At 31.6% G+C, this 13,511-nt stretch overlaps 1 protein-coding gene across 5 annotated transcripts in view; it reads left to right on the top strand.

The window, feature by feature from the left end:
• LOC123673974 (intersectin-1) overlaps nucleotides 1-13,435 on the top strand; it is a 34,813-nt gene extending 21,378 nt beyond the window's left edge. For 3 of the 5 annotated variants that reach the window (XM_045608767.1, XM_045608770.1, XM_045608768.1), the window contains 9 exons: nucleotides 591-764; nucleotides 6,609-6,871; nucleotides 6,985-7,222; nucleotides 7,331-7,530; nucleotides 7,607-7,738; nucleotides 8,589-8,814; nucleotides 9,386-9,487; nucleotides 9,641-9,856; nucleotides 11,791-13,435. In XM_045608767.1, the coding sequence (XP_045464723.1) occupies nucleotides 591-764; nucleotides 6,609-6,871; nucleotides 6,985-7,222; nucleotides 7,331-7,530; nucleotides 7,607-7,738; nucleotides 8,589-8,814; nucleotides 9,386-9,487; nucleotides 9,641-9,856; nucleotides 11,791-11,939 (1,700 nt within the window). In that variant the 3' untranslated portion in view covers nucleotides 11,940-13,435. Of the gene's footprint in view, nucleotides 1-590; nucleotides 765-6,608; nucleotides 6,872-6,984; nucleotides 7,223-7,330; nucleotides 7,531-7,606; nucleotides 7,739-8,588; nucleotides 8,815-9,284; nucleotides 9,357-9,385; nucleotides 9,488-9,640; nucleotides 9,857-11,790 lie in introns of all 5 variants that reach the window. The other 2 variants (XM_045608769.1, XM_045608771.1) reach the window with 1 other exon arrangement.
• Nucleotides 13,436-13,511: the final 76 nt, after the last annotated feature.

A 13,511-nucleotide genomic window follows, 5' to 3' on the forward strand; every position in this document is an offset into this window, starting at 1 on the left:
TAGTAATCATGGCTCTATACCGATCACCATTGACTGTAACGTTCTGGCCATCATCGTTTTTGAAGAAGTACGGACCAATGATTCCACCAGCCCATAAAGCGCACCAAACAGTCAGTTTTTCTGGATGTAACGGTGTTTCGACATACACACTTGAGGATTAGCTTCACTCCAAATGCGGCAGTTTTGTTTGTTGACGTAGCCATTCAACCAGAAGTGCGCTTCATCGCTAAACAAAATAAAATGGACGTAGTGCGCGATACGTATTCCGCACAGAACCATTATTTTCGAAATAAAATTGCACTATTTGCAAGCGTTGTTCAGACGTGAGTCTATTCATGATGAATTGCCGAACCAAACTGAGAATAAATCACTTGGCAGCTGTTAAATCGGTCGCCATCTTGAAAAGTAATGCCAACTTAAAGTTATATACCTCGAAAAAAAACACCCGTTATAACGCAAAATTATAAACATCCAATAAGAATATCCATATACATATTACATCTAACCTCCGAAATTATTGAGCTCAGAAGCTTAAAAGATATTGTGTACCATCATTATCCAACATAATACTTCATAGTTTTTTTTTTTAGATAAAGTTATTGCCTTGTACCCTTATACTGCCGGTAATCCAGACGAATTATCCTTTAATAAGGATGACATTATTAGCGTAACGGCCAGGGAAGAAGAAGCCTGGTGGAGAGGAGAGTTGAATGGTGTATCCGGCTTATTTCCTAGTAATTATGTGTCTCCACTACAGCAACAATGTAAGTATGAATATGAATATGTATGATAAAATGAAGAAATTCTTGAAAAATCATCTCAGGGGATCTTGAATAAAATTTGTGAAATATTCGTCCAATGGATAGGACCCCGTATGCCTCTATACCTCAGTAACTATGTACAGGGTGGGCAAATTTCGATGTTTTAGCACTACAACTTTTAAACCAGAGGAGATAGACAAAATCTGATACCCACTTCTCGATCTCTTTTTCTGAGAAACTAACAAGGGTAGGATTCATTTTTGGCCACCTTCTTTTGTTTTCGAGTTATAAGCGAAAATTGGAGAAATGGCGATATCGAAAAACATTTATATCTCCGCCAATACTGATAACAGAGCTCTAAAATTAAAACATCATACAGGCACTTTTTACGTAGAATCCAGTGGCGTGCTCGATATTTCAAAAGGGTTTTTAATCACGAAGCTATGACCCAAAGTTATGTTTTTTCAAATGGGAACACTAGAATTCTATGCCTTTTTGGAAAGCTTAATTTTTCCTGATTTCAAAAATGTATAACATCGTATGGTATGTATTAATATAAATAATGGAAAATGGTCAAAAACCTTTTTTTACTTCAGAGTCTCAATATTTCTATGGTTGCAACTGTTGATGAACACAGAAAAATAAAGATTCCTATAACAAGAGCAGTGTCCTTCCGTCAATCTGATTATTTCTATGTTTTTCACTAATTTCTACAAAATTCGAATCTAGATATAATTTCTAAAAATAGTTACGAAAATATGACTATTACGAATTCGAATTTTGTAGAAATTAGTGAAAAACATATAAATAATCAGATTGGCGGAAGGACACTGTTCTTGTTATGGGAAGCTCCATTTTTCTGTGATCATCAACAGTTGAAACCATAGAAATATTGAGGCTCTAAGATAAAAAAAGGTTTTTGATCATTTTCTATTATTTATATTGATACAAAACATACTATGTTATATATTTTTGAAATCAGGAAAAATTGAGCTTTCAGAAAATGGCACAGAAATCTAGTGTTCCCATTTGAAAAAACATAACTTCGGATCATAGCTTCGTAATTGAAAAACCTGTTGAAAAAATGAGCAAGCCACTGGATTCTACGTAAAAAAGTGCCTGTATAATGTTTTAATTTCAGAGCTTTACCAACAGTATTAGCGGAGATATCGCCATTTTTCCAATTTTGGCTTTTAATTCAAAAACAAAAGAAGACGGCTATAAATAATATACCCTTGTTAGTTTCTCAGAAAAAGAGACCGAGAATGGTGTATCAGATTTTGTCTATCTCCACTGGTTTAAAAGTTGTAATGCTAAAACATCGAAATTTGCCCACCCTGTACATAATTATCGAAATAAATATTTTTTACTTTGACGTACTCCTAAAGTCGGGAGTTCTAGCCTCGAATCGGTAAAGGAATTTTTTTGTTTTACGAGGTACCTACTCCCTTCAAATCATTGATAATTGATTGCTTCATAAAAAAGCTTCTATATCTGCCATCGTCTGAGCTTCAAATGATTGTGGGACTGCTGACCAAAAATGGTTTTTTAGAGCTAGTTTTTTGGACACTCTATAATATGACTTGGTTGACCAGTTCCATATAAAACAAGCATTATGTCATTAGGTTATGATTAACATGTCGGCCAATATTGCTTTATGACGAGTCAACTTCATGGAGATAATTTTGACGTCTTCGAACTCGACATCTTTTATTATGCTCAACTTTAGTACGAGCGCCCTTCTCCTTATGAAAATTTATTTAAATTAATATTAAATTATGTTATCCTATTTCCACTATTCATTAGATTTACAAATTAGTATACACAGTACCTTCAAGAAGCTACTTTGTATTTATCTAGTTAACTGTGAAAAAAAGAATAACGGTAATTCAATATTAAGTTGCCAGTGTATGTTCCTTTTGTCAAAAAATCAAGTTGTATACAGCGTGCCAAAAATTTAACGCAACAAGCCCATAATTCTTGTACGAAGAATTATTAAGAAAAATCTTCGCGCCGTCGATTTTTGTTTTCAAAGCAAGTTACGATGTGCAGTTTTAAATTTGATATTTCTCATCCCCCAACATTTTTTTTTCAAATGGGAATATATGGATTGTGATATGAATTTTGGAGGAAAATTTTCAACAGGGTTACCTTTGTTTAGAACATTTGTTTTGTTGTACTTATATTGTATTTGTTTTATCTAAACTCATTGGTAGTTGTTTTTTGGAGTTTATGGTTTTCATATTATTCCCCCTCGAACAAGTATATACTTTTGTGGGTTGTAATTTGTGTATTGTTGCGTACCTTACAAATTAATTGTATTTCAGAAACTGTTTTTCGTTATATTTTTCTGCTTCAATAAACTTATTTATATTTATTATTATTATATATCAAATGAAAGGCCATTCTATTACCTATTCAGCAGAATGACTAAAAGGAAAATTGGTTGTTTTGTTTTTTATTGAAACATCAGGAAGGAATTATCAATTTGTGATTGGAGAATACTGCAACCAGACCATCATTCTTAATTATTTAGAAAAATCATTCCCCTTTCAAGATGAAGTAAATCCATGTATTTTTGAAGTTGGAGGTTCAACCCCCTATCCCACGAATTTTTTGAAAAATATTGATCTCATGAAAGACATGGCCCTCCCTATATTTCCAAATGAAAAAAGAATGGTGGGGTTAGGGATATAAACCTTCAACTTTAAAAATGCATAATTTAATTTTTTAAGATATAGAAATCTATGGATGGGAGAATTTTTCTCTATAATTATTTGCACAAGAATTATGGCCTGATTATAGTGTAAGGATATCCTTATACTATGCTATTATTAATGTTTCAATGAAAAACGTCATACCAATTTTCCTTTCAGTCATACTGGGTAATGTAATGGCCTTTCATTTGGTATATCATAATCCATATAGATATTACCATTAAAAAAAAAAATTGTGGGGGAGTGAAAAATATCAAATTAAAAAATACATAACATAACTTGCTCTTAAAAATAAAAATAGAAGAGTGCGAGGATTCCCAATAATTATCCGTACAAGAATTATGTTCTTGTTGTATCACTTTTTTGGCACGCTGTATAATGGTCAAATGATGAACTTTTTTTGATTTCTTTTTCATTATCATTTCTTAAGAAATACATTTGGCAAAAATAGAATAGGTTGATGTAGATTATCTACAGGAATTCAGTACCAAAAAAATTTAGTGTTATTATATTGCTTTATTCAATTCGGGTTATGATGCTATAAGTGCTTATATGGAGAAAAAAGAAAATATGAGTTTATTATTAGTTTTTATTAAATTATATCATTATTTCTAGGAACGGCACCATGCACCCATCCTACCTTGTGATGCTGAATAGTTAGGAACTTTTAGAGAAATCTTAGTTAACTTGATCTATTGGACGTTTAGAGAGAAGCATACAATTGAAAATTGGGTTCTTATGAATGTGTTTGAGTTGCCATGTTATAATAATTCATTGTTATTGGAGAAGTAATTCTTAGAATATTATAATAAATAACAGCGTTATTTAAACAGAAAGTATTAAATGGTTAGATCTTTTCAATTAATCTTGTGATTTTTCTTTTATATTTATTCAGTCTTCACGATACTTATTACCCATTCCAAAGAAAAATTCAACGATTATTGTAATAGGAATTTGATGATATTCAGATTGAAAAATATTAAAATTGAAAAACTGACATATATATTAACTCAAACATGTCTTCATGAAACCTTTACTCCTTATCAAAAAATTATTTATGATGTTAACAATGATATTGAAATCAATTCCATTTCACTATAGTATTATATTATTATTTTGCTCATTTAATTTTAATTTATATTATTGTATTTACTTGAAACAATTTTGATTTAGTACATATAGTTGTTGTTTCAAGATTTTTATGATAATTGTTATACTGTTTTATCTTTCAGTGTTTGGTAGGGTGGGTGTTTAAATGGTAAGATAAGATTATTTCATTTTACATTATAACTTACAATTTATGAATCCACCCTACGAAGCATCCCCCTTTTTATTTATGTCATATGTTATTGTCATATGTTGTTATTTTAAGATCTGTTAGATATTGAAAATGAATGAAACATATTAATTCTATAATCATCTTTTAAATCGAATACTTATGTAATTGTTCATCATTAAATGGACTTCGAAGTAAATTTGTCTATTTAATTTTGTGACTCGCTCATGAACAGATCTATTTTAACGTTTCAATATACATACATTTTTATTGAATTTGACAGTTTGAAAATCCTAACTGATAGTAATATTAATTCATAATTAATTCTCGGACAGAATAATTACGTACAATCAATACAAAATAAGCATTAGAGATGGACTTGTTCTATCACAACGGACACAAAAACATTTCAAAAATGAAAGAATACATACTAATATCAATTTAAATTCAATTGAGAATTTCGAAGATATTCTCTTTAATATCATTATTACGTATTGCACGTCATGGGAATGGGAGTCTAGAGTTTCGTTGGAAATTGCAGATATATGGGAGCTATGCATCAACCTTCTGCTTTCCAGGACACATCGTTAAGACGGCCATTCCCATCACGTCGGGGTCACCAATGTAGGATTTCACATATGCCTACTTATGTGTTTCGTCCCTGGCACACACACCGGACTCATCAGTGTGACATTGGTATATTTGTGTGTGCCGTGTCACAGACGCTTGGGGAATTTATTATTATCGGGAGCCGCCGGGACTCGAACCCGGCACCTTGTCGCATCTCGATGAGTGAGTCTACACTCTTAACCTCTAGGCCACCGAGTGCTGTGTTTATTGTTGCTATGTGGAGCTTTATGAGAAGCCGCCACATGACTCCCTCCCCAATGATGGAGGAACGAAACTTATGCGTGTTACGAGGTCATCGGTGCAGCCGGGTCATTACCGTCTAATCAGAGCTGCACCTCGCGGCATCGTGCGGACGGTGAATGCCGCCTATTCAGGTCCGCTATACCGCGGCAGACCAAGGAGTACGTATTGCACGTTATAGGAATGGGCGTCTAGAGTTTCGTTGGAAATTCAGATATATGGGAGCTATGCATCAACCTTCTGCTTTCCAGGACACAACGTTAAGACGGTCATTCCCATCACGTCGGGGTCACCAATGTAGGATTTCACATATGCCTACTTATGTGTTTCGTCCCTGGCACAAACACCGGACTCATCAGTGTGACTTTGGTATATTTGTGTGTGCCGTGTCACAGACGCTTGGGGAATTTATTATTATCGGGAGCCGCCGGGACTCGAACCCGGCACCTTGTCGCATCTCGATGAGTGAGTGTACACTCTTAACCTCTAGGCCACCGAGTGCTGTGTTTATTGTTGCTATGTGGAGCTTTATGAGAAGCCACCACAACCTATTTGATATACACTATCTAAATATCCGTCTTATGATTTCATTTACCATCCCATAGATGAAAAGTATACTAGAGATTTTTTTCTTATTATATCTCATAGATGGTCTATTGAGGCTGAGAATCTTTGACATTAGCTCAAGCCTCAGTGCGTTGAAAAAAAAAGACATTTGCTTGAAACTCAAAATTAAGGAATATACTTCTCATCCCTTGTCCATCCTGTCAACCTTTTTTCTTCCTTTTTGTTCTTTCTTTATGTTTGTCTCTTTCTTTCACTATAAAATCTTAACCAGATCGGTCCAGTTTCTCTAATAAATTCGTTGAAGATTTTAATTACACAGAATGATTTATGATGAATAATGAACTGATTTATTATTATTTTTTTGACATTTTGGATGAAGACATTTACCTGAATTGAATTTTTTCATGAAACATATAGCTCCTTTGCTCGGAGCAAATCAGAGACAGGAATGTATAAGAGAATTGATTGATACAGAAAGAGTATACGTTGAAGATTTAGCAATTGTATGTAGAGTGTTTGAGCAGCCATTGAAGAAAAATAAAGTAATCTCAAATAAAGATATTAGTCAAATATTTTTGAATTGGGATGAGATCCTCAAATGTAATGAAGACTTTATGAAGGATTTATCAAGAAGACTAAACCAAGGTGCTGATGTTATTGGTGACATTATCCTTTTACATGTAAGAGCAATAATGTATTTCTCATAGAGTTAAGAAATCATTGTTTATAGGATTAGTCTCGAAATATTCTAATTTCTTCTGTTTATTATACTATAAATACTTTATTTTTACAGTTACCCCGATTCACTCCGTACATTTCATTTTGTACCAGTGAATTAGATGGCGCAAAATTACTACAGAATTTACTGGAAAATTGTACAGCTTTCAAATATTTCCTTAAAAAAGCGCAATTAGATCCTTCAGTTAAAGGAATGCCATTATCTTCATTCTTGATCAAACCAATGCAAAGAATAACAAAGTATCCCCTAATTATTGGAAAAATTTTGGAGAATACCAATGAAAATCACAAAGGTATTGAATATTTTTCATTATTAGTCATTGAAGGTGCATCCTAACCATATTTTTTTAAATTAATCAATGAAATACTTCGGTTTTTAAATCTATAATATTCTACTATAGATTATGCACGACTCAAAGAAGCGTTACAAGTAGCAGAAGATTTTTTGAATTGCATAAATGAGAACATAAGAGTGAAAGAAAATCTAGACAGAATGGACTGGTTACAGAAAAATGTACAAAATGATTTGAATCTTATGTTCAATAGTAACACAAACAAACTAGGTCCAAGAAAATTACTACACTTTGGTGTTGTTAGTAAAGTAAGTTCTACAAAATTTGTTCATATTGAATGGATGGAATATTGAATAATGTGTTGAATTTCATTTTTTTTTTCAGTTAAAGAGTGGTAAAGAGCTTATTGCATTTTTATTCAATGACATGTTTATGTTAGTCCAACCTAGTAAAGCATCTAATGTACAATTTTCATTTCCCAAGAATTCTAACAATAGCTATAAGCTCTATAAACAGGTAAGAATAAATATTTATCTTAGTTCAATTTAAAATTATAACTTTAGTCAATTAAAATATTAATGAAATTCAGAGAAGTAGGATTGATGAACACATATCCATCCTGATTTATTTAGAGAAATTTAAACTGTATAATGGTTGTTCATAGCTTAACTGCTAGCTCATAGATGGTTTGAAATTGTTAATTCCTGACTCATATTAAAAAATTTATATTTCAGCAGAATTTTAACCCCTTTTCTGAGGCTCATTATTCTGACTTTCTGGCAATAATTTTATTTTGTTGTATTTTGTACTTCCAAAACATACACTCAAGAATTTATTTAATTTGAGATGGCACCCACTATTTTACTGAACTAAATCAAATCTCAGAATCTTATAGAAGGATCTAACTTTTGTTCATTCGTATTTCCAATGAAAAAGAAAATTTAATGGAATTGTTCGAAATGAAAATTCGGCTACTTCAGAGTTTCTGACAAATTAGATTGAAAACCAATACATGTGCGTTATCAAATTCGAATATTCAATACTGACAAACTATGAAACAAAAAATTATTAAATTTATTAATGCGACTACAATAAAATTTCGTGTAGAATTCACTGTTTTTAAAATTTTCAGTTGTACTAATTGAAATAGCTTAGAGAGCTCCAAGTATTCAATACTGACAAACTATGAAACAAAAACTTGTTAAATTTATTAATGCGACTATACAATAAACTTTTGTGTAGAACTCACTGTTTTTAAAATTTTTAGATGTACTAATTGAAATATCTTAGAGAGGTGCTGTAGACCAGCCTCTCCAGATTTGTTAAGTATATGTAACCCTAGTATAGTATTGTTATTTAATTTTAGCCTGTTTTGATACAACACTTATCAGTGAGTGTGAATAGTGCAGATAACGTAGACAAGAACACAGACTCTAATCGAGTATTAAATGTAACAGATGAATCAACTAAACTATCTTTTCTACTATTAGCACCTACAGTGAATGAATGCAGCTTATGGACCAAAAATATAGATGCTGCTAGGCTGATATATACAAAAATATTCGAGCTCAATAATACGAAATCTAAGACAAGTAAGTTGAAATATAGAGAAATTATTTATAAATATGTTCACTATTTCATTATACCTAAAGTACGTTTTTATTCATTATTGTACCCTGTTGATGTCATACATTCATAAAAATCTTCTGGCGAAATTCAATTAAACTCTGGAGCTTGCTTTTTGCAATGTTGTATTTGAGTGCAAAACCATGAATGATTTATGATGATTTATTTTAATAATAATTTGTTTTCTCTTATTGATTTTTTTTTAATTCGATATTTAGTCTTCAAAATTGTCCCTGAACATTTATTGGATCTAGTGCATAATTTAGTAATTAAATAAGAATATTTCAAAAATTATTTGATTGGTTTGTATCTTTTGTGGGAATTCAACCATAATTAATAATTGTCTATCATGATCATTCATATATTATAAAATTGTTCAATTTGCTTTTGTCCACATGTCATAGATTACTCATTTATTGCTTTTGTGTATGTGTAGAAGTTCATATAGGACCAGCGTGTGGACGTCTACTTATCGTTGTGCAGAGGGGACAAAATTTTGTTTCATCGGGTAAGCAATAATCATACTGAATATTTTAGTTAATGGAATTGGTGTAGTTCTGTGTGTAACAATATTAGAAGCTATGGAACTAAATTTAACTGCTTGGAGATACAACAAGTATAAATCATTGAAAAGAAAAGGTAGGAATTCACAAATGTTAAGATCAGGCAATTATTCGATTTGGATTAATTGTTAGAGAGTATTTGTAAGTATCTACCTAAATTTTGTGATGGAAATTTGAACGTTAATCTATCAATAATATTGAAGTTGAAACTCTACAAAAAAAATTATAGGAAAAAATCATGTGGACAATATATTCTGCAAAGTTACACTCGGCGATCAAGAACAACGAACAGATATAGCAAAGGAATCTACTTCATGTTCAGCTAATGGAAATCCCCCCGTGTCCTTGCTGTTTTGGAATAATCCTATGCAGTTCCATCTGAAAAATATTTATGAAGAAGTAGTTACTTTCGAAGTTTTTGAACTTAGTGCATACACTCCAGATGGTATGTTTTTTCTTATAAATTACTGAAACTAAATTTTTATTCTTTTTGTAATTACACTGCGTAAAAAAATTAACGCACATTATGGAAATCTCAAATTTATTTTACAACTGAAGGTGTTCTCAATGATAATTATTTTTATCAGAATCATGCATGCATATGTTATCCACTTTCAACGTTTTTCTTCAATACAGATGTTTTTTTCCAGCAGGAATAAAAAAGATGAGATTATCAGATTTTGAATGTATTGGCTTCATTCTGAAATCAGTTGTTCTCGATCAATTCTAGTGATCAATAGTTTTTCTTTCGTTTGATTTTCTACACTCGATCGCTATGCAACGCGAAACACGCAATTTGACCCAAGAGGAATGTGCCCAAGCGGTAGTTTTGCGAGAAGAAGGGTGGACATACACAAGAATTGCAGAAAGGTTTGGAGAGTCCCATACAAGTGTGTCCAGAATGTTGCAGCGATTCAGGGGGACAGGTATGAATGTCCGAAAATGAGGACAGGGTAGACCACGGGTAACAATTAACTGCCATTCAAGAACGAAACTTGAGAGTTTCTTCGTTGAGACAACGGTTTGCAACCGCTCGCCTCCTTCAAAATCAGCTTGAGCAAACTCATGGGGTGCAAATTAGCACTCAGAAAATAAGAAATCGCCTCAGAGAATATGATTTAAGGCCTCGTGTCGCAGCAAGAGGCCTAGCTCTTACCCCAGCCTATCGAAGGGCGCGTTTGGATTTCGCGAGACAGCATATCCATTGGGAAGAGGCTGATTGGGAAAGAGTTCTTTTCACAGGTGAGTCTAGATCCTGCCTCTACCATTGTGATCGACGTTCCCTTGTATACAGACGTCCACATGAAAGATATGCTCAGTGCAATTTCCTGAATACTACTGGTTTCAGGGGAGGATCGATTATGGTATGGGGTGGAATATCTTTGACTGCTCGCACAGACCTAGTGGTCGTTGATAATGGAGCTATGAATGCTGATAGGTATATAAGGAACATTCTTGAAGAGCATGTAGTGCCATTTGCCCCATACATTGGTGAAAATTTCATTTTTATGGACGATAATGCCAGACCCCATCGTGCGCGCATCGTCCAGGAGTACCTTGAAGAGGTTGAAGTCTCTCGAATGGAATGGCCAGCAAGAAGTCCAGATCTCAATCCGATTGAGCAGGTTTGGGACAACCTCAATAGAAGGCTGAGAAGTTCAGAAAATCATCCAGCTACTCTTAATGACTTAGGAATCAGAGAAATCTGGGAAGGATTAGATCAGAACATTTTAAGATCACTCATTTTGAGTATGAACCGTCGTTGCCGAGCTGTAATTAACGCAAGGGGTGGAAATACCAAGTATTAAATCACTTATCAGCATTCCAGTATTTTGAAAATTGTTTATTTCTCTTCTTTCATATAAGATTCGTTGAAATCCTGAATTTTTATTCCATTTAATGTGGCTTGTTTCGTTCAAAACCTTCCAGAGAGAACATAAAAAATAAATTATAAAGTCAATGTAGAGTTAACTTTCATTAAAATTGAGATTTTCAGAATGTGCGTTAAGTTTTTTGCGCAGTGTACTTATTACAAGTATGTGACTTATGGTGTTTGAAGTAGTAATCAGAAGAAAACTTTTGGGTGGAAATTTCATTTTTTCCACCAACTCAAGAAATGCATGAAAGAGAAATGTCAATGATTTATTTTCAGATCTAACAAAGATCCACAGCTTTTGAATACACTATACCACGAATACGCATTTTTAATTGAGTCAATACACTGTCTTATTCTTATTCCATATTTTATCTATTGTGAAATTTGAAAAAAAAAACACTTGTGATGAAATGATATGATTAAAGCAATGTAAACTCTTGAAAATTTTCAAAAATATAAATATTCATGGACATTAATTTATTAATGAAATATATACTTTGCAGTTTGTCTGGGTCGCTGCGAGTTAAGAATTTTGGACATTTTGAGTGAAACTGAAAATGCAACTGGGCCACTGATAAAGAAATTACTACTCCGTCAAGCTGAATCTGGCGAATTAACAATAAAATTGGATTTGCAATTATTCAAAAATTGAAGAAAGCACGTAATAAATTTAATATAACCTCTCATAAAAATTCAAATTCTTTATATTAGTCAATGCATGAAAGAAGGAATTAAGAAAATGAATTTTTTCAATTGAAATATCCAAAAAACTTTCCACTTGATGTACAAATATTTCATCACATATCCGAATGATATTTTAAGATTATTTATTAGTAGGTGTTTTATGAAAATTATTAATTATTTTCAGTTCATTGAATATTGATAATCAATAAAAAAACACTATTTAGAGGACTGCAAATAGAATATACTTAATGCATTCAGAACAAACTTCATTACATCTATTTTAAGCTCATATAATCAATTATTTTGCTTGAGAAATTATAATTACCCATTATTAAATCAATTTATTTAATATTTTAATAGTGAATCGTGAGACAATAAAGACACAAACCACAAGGATTGGAATGTGCTGAAAAATTTCCTTTTATTTATTTATCAATTAACTTTAAAAAAAGATCAATAGTAATACTTAACTGTTATATTTAATCTATTTTATGCTGTATTACTTTCCACCATGTAGGTACAATATTTTTGATTATATATCAATCAATATCAATATCTGAATAAATTTAAAATGATTAAGGAATATATAGAATATGAAAAAATGATTGTCAGTCAATTTTAAATATTCTGAAAAATATAAAACCTTGTTGGAAATTACTTAAGTTATACCTACAGTTTATTAAAAATTTCTCGGAATTTAGAACCGAATTGTGATATTAATTAGCTGAATAATAGTATTTGTATTTACATAATACTGCCGTCATATCAAACATTATTATTCACGAGATCGCAAATATTAAAGCCCATTAATCTGAATATTGACAGGATATTTCAGAATTATCACAATTTAATATTGATTTTGAATAATGATAGAAACACGTGTTTATGAATTTCGAAATCGACAGTTATTTACGAAACTTTTGGATTCTATCATCTTGTTATAATTATGTAATTAATATCTAAGCAAATTTCAATTGGTCAAAAAATATTTCATCCCAAAAAACAAAATTTTTATTTTCAATCCAAAGTTAACAAATCAAATATTGTTACAGTAGTTGTATTCCGGAATAATGAAAAAATTATTTGAGTGAATAGAACGGAAAATCATTATATTAATTTCTGAACAATTTAAGGATTCCTAAAAATGATTAAGTTGAAACAGAAAAGAAGCAAGTTACGACAAATCGAATTGATTATAATAATATTACTCAATTATGAAAACATAAATTAATTGAAAGTTTTTGTATTTAATCAAATGTGTACGTCTGGATGTATTGATGGTAGATTTTATTGAATCGTTTAAAACTGGAATTAAGATGAATACAGATCTTTAATAATGTTACTCAAAGAAATGTTTATCAATATTATTGCAGTATTGTGAGAACTGTCTTCCTTATGATACTAGCTCTAGTTCTTGTTATATCAGCTACAAAATTAATATATAATAAATTTACTTACATAAAATACTATTTGTTTTTGTAAAACAGATTATTTAAAAAACATTAAATATTTAAACACCTTCATCCTTCGGGCAAAGGGG

The sequence above is a fragment of the Harmonia axyridis genome, chromosome 2 (assembly GCF_914767665.1).
Source record: "Harmonia axyridis chromosome 2, icHarAxyr1.1, whole genome shotgun sequence".
Lineage (NCBI taxonomy): Eukaryota > Metazoa > Arthropoda > Insecta > Coleoptera > Coccinellidae > Harmonia > Harmonia axyridis.